This window comes from Lepus europaeus, unplaced genomic scaffold, assembly GCF_033115175.1.
Source record: "Lepus europaeus isolate LE1 unplaced genomic scaffold, mLepTim1.pri SCAFFOLD_29, whole genome shotgun sequence".
Taxonomy (NCBI): Eukaryota; Metazoa; Chordata; class Mammalia; order Lagomorpha; family Leporidae; genus Lepus; species Lepus europaeus.
Genome location: NW_026909167.1, coordinates 7,847,738 through 7,851,211, shown reverse-complemented (window position 1 = coordinate 7,851,211; position 3,474 = coordinate 7,847,738). Strand labels below are relative to the sequence as shown.

The window sequence follows — 3,474 nt, the reverse complement described above, 5'->3', positions numbered from 1 at the left end:
AGGAGAAAGTCCAATTATCCCTGTTTGCAGATGATACAATCCTATATATTAGCAAAACCAAGAATCCCACTAAGAGACTACTATGACTCATAATAGAGTTTGATAAAGTTGAAAAATATAAAGTAAACACACAAAAACCAATAGCCTTTTTATATGCAGTGCTGTGGCTGAAAAAGAACTTGTAAGAACTGTACCATTCACAATAGTTAAAAAAAAAAACTTGAAATAAATTTAACCAAGATGTGAAAAATCTGTACAATGAAAATTACAAAATTTTAAAGAAACAGATGAAGACTCAAAAAATGGAAGATACTTGCATGTTCATGGATTGGAAGAATTAATATCATCAACATGTCAATTCTATCCAATTTACAAATTCACTGCAATCCCAAGAAAAATGCCAATGGTATTCTCCTCAGATCTAGAATAATCAGTGCTAAAACTCATGGAAACCAAAGAGTCCCTGAATAGCTAAAGTAATATTGAACAATTGAAACAAAACTAAAGGCATAAAAATATCAGACTTCAAGACATAGTATACAAGGCCATTATAATCAAAACAGCCTGGTACTGGCACAAAATAGACATGTATACCAATGGAACAGAATAGAAGCCATAGAAACTAACTCACATCAATCATAAATTAATATTTTACAAAGAGCTAAAATCAATCCTTGGAGAAGGACAGTGTCTTTAACAATTGGTGCTGGTAAAATTAGTTTTACTCATACAGAGATATGAAATAAGACAGCTACCTTACAGCTTCTACAAAAGTCAACACAAAATGGATCAAAGATCTAAATCTATGACTGAATGCCATCAAATGACTAAAGAAAAACATCAGAGAAACTCTGCAAGTAATTGGCATAGCCAAAGACTTCTTGGAAAACACCCAGGAAGCAAGGCAATAAAAGCAAAAAAATTAGGTGAACACAATTATGCTAAGCTAAGAAGCTTCTGTACTGCAAAGGAAACCTTTGACAAAGTGAAGAGGCATCCAACAAAATGAAAGAAATTACTTGCAAATTATACAATAAAGGATTAATATCCAGAATTTATTAAGAGCTCAAGAAACTAAACAGCAAAACAAAAAATCCAATTAAGGAATGGGCCAAGGACATGTACAGACATTTTTCAAAGGATAAAATTCAAAATGAAAAATGAAAAAATGCTCAGGACCAATAGACATTAAGATGCAAATAAAAAGTACAGTGAGAGGCCGTGCTGTTGGCAGTGTGTGGAGTCACCACCTGCACTGTGAGCATCCCTATGGGTGCCAGTTTGAGTCCTCACTGCTCCAATTATTATCCAGCTTCCTGATAATACATCCAGGAAAGCAGTGGAAGAGGCTCATGGTCCTGGACCATGTGGGACATCCAGATGAAGCTATTGACTCGGCCATCAGTCTGACACAGTCCTGACCATGATAGCTATTTGGGGAGTAAATCAGTAGAAGGAAGGTTGTCTTTCTGTAACTCTTTTATGTAAACAATCTTTAAGAAAATAACCACAATAAGTTTCACTTCATCCCAGTAAGAATGGCTCTCATCCAAAAATCAAAAACCAGTAAGGTGGATCTGGGGAGAAATGTACCCAAATACACTGTTGATGGAAATGGAAACTAGTACAACCATTACTGTAGACAGTATGGGGATTCCTCAAAACTCGGACAATATATCTACATATGACCCAGACATTCTACTCCTAGGAATTTACTCAAGCCAAATAAAATCCACATATGAAACTGTTTTATCTCACCCTTTGGCTGCGCGCAGTGGCAAGATGGTGGTGCAGATTTCTAAGAAGAGGAAGTTTGTTGCTGATGGCATCTTCAAAGCTGAGCTGAACGAGTTTCTCACCCAGGAGCTGGCTGAAGATGGCTACTCTGGAGTTGAGGTCCGAGTTACACCAACCAGGACAGAAATAATTATTTTAGCCACCAGGACACAGAATGTGCTCGGTGAGAAAGGGCGGCAAATCCGGGAACTGACTGCCGTCGTTCAGAAGAGGTTTGGCTTCCCAGAGGGCAGCGTAGAGCTTTATGCTGAAAAGGTGGCCATGAGGGGCCTGTGTGCCATTGCCCAGGCAGAGTCTCTGCATTACAAACTCCTAGGAGGGCTTGCTGTACGGAGGGCCTGCTATGGTGTGCTGTGGTTCATCATGGAGAGCAGAGCTAAGGGCTGCAAGGTCGTGGTGTCTGGGAAGCTGCGAGGACAGAGGGCTAAGTCCATGAAGTTTGTGGACGGCCTGATGATCCACAGTGGGGACCCTGTTAACTACTGTGTTGACACTGCTGTGCGCCATGTGCTGCTCAGACAGGGTGTGCTGGGCACCAAGGTGAAGATCATGCTGCCCTGGGACCCAAGTGGTAAGATTGGCCCCAAGAAGCCCCTGCCCAACCACGTGAGCATTGTGGAACCCAAAGATGAGATTCTGCCCACCACCCCCATCTCGGAGCAGAAGGGTGGGAAGCCAGAGCCGCCTGCCATGCCTCAGCCAGTCCCCACAGCATAACAGGGTCTCCCTGGCAGCTGTATGGAGTCTGGATGTTACTTTATAAAGATCTTTAATAAAATCTTGTACAAAGATGCAAAAAAAAAAGAAAGAAAGAAACTGTTTTATCTCTATCCTCATGTTTAGTGAAGCTCAGTTCACAACAGCTCAGAAATGCCATCAAACCAGGTGTCAATCAACTGATAACTGGATAAACAAAATGTGGTATATATATATACCATGGAATACTATTCAGCCTTAAAAAAGATTAAAATGCTGTCTTTTGCAATAAAATGGATGGGACTGCAAACCATTATGTTTAGCAAAATAAGCCAGCCCCAAAAAGACAAATCCCATATGTTTTTCCTGATTTATGGTAACTTATATACAGATTACAAAAAAAGAGAATGTATATGAGTGACAGTGACATTTTGAGATTTGATTATTGTTTACAGCCTTGTCTATACTCAAGGAACAGAGATTTTTTTTCCTACTTACTATTTATTGTATTTTAAGGTGCAGGGTTAAGCTTGGGATTAAAACATAAACTGAAAGTGTATTATAGTAAAATTTAAAACAAAAACTAAGAAAGGAAGGAGGGAGAGAGGTTGGAAGCATGGGTAGGAGAGAGGTTAGGGTGGGATGTATCACTATGCTTCTAAACTTGTATATATGAAACTCATGAAATTTGTTCATCTTATTTAAATAAAATATTTTTTAAAGAATCTTTATTTATTTATTTATTTATTTGACAGAGTTAGTGAGAAAGAGAGAGACAGAGAGAAAGGTCTTCCTTCTGTTGGTTCACCCTCCAAATGGTGACTACAGATGGAACTACCCTGATCTGAAGCCAGGAGCCAGGTGGTTCCTGGTCTCCCATCTGGATGCAGGGGACCAAGCACTTGGGCCATCCTCCACTGCCTTCCCTGGCCACAGCAGAGAGCTAGACTGGAAGAGGAGCAACCAGGACTAGAATCTGGC

The 3,474-nt window shown here is 39.9% G+C and overlaps 1 protein-coding gene across 1 annotated transcript; it reads left to right on the top strand.

The window, feature by feature from the left end:
- Nucleotides 1–1,746: 1,746 nt before the first annotated feature.
- On the top strand, nt 1,747–2,576 carry LOC133754813 (small ribosomal subunit protein uS3-like). The gene has a single exon (XM_062185205.1). It carries the CDS (start codon nt 1,783–1,785, stop codon nt 2,512–2,514), a length of 732 nt encoding a protein of 243 aa, XP_062041189.1. The 5' UTR covers nt 1,747–1,782; the 3' UTR covers nt 2,515–2,576.
- Nucleotides 2,577–3,474: the final 898 nt, after the last annotated feature.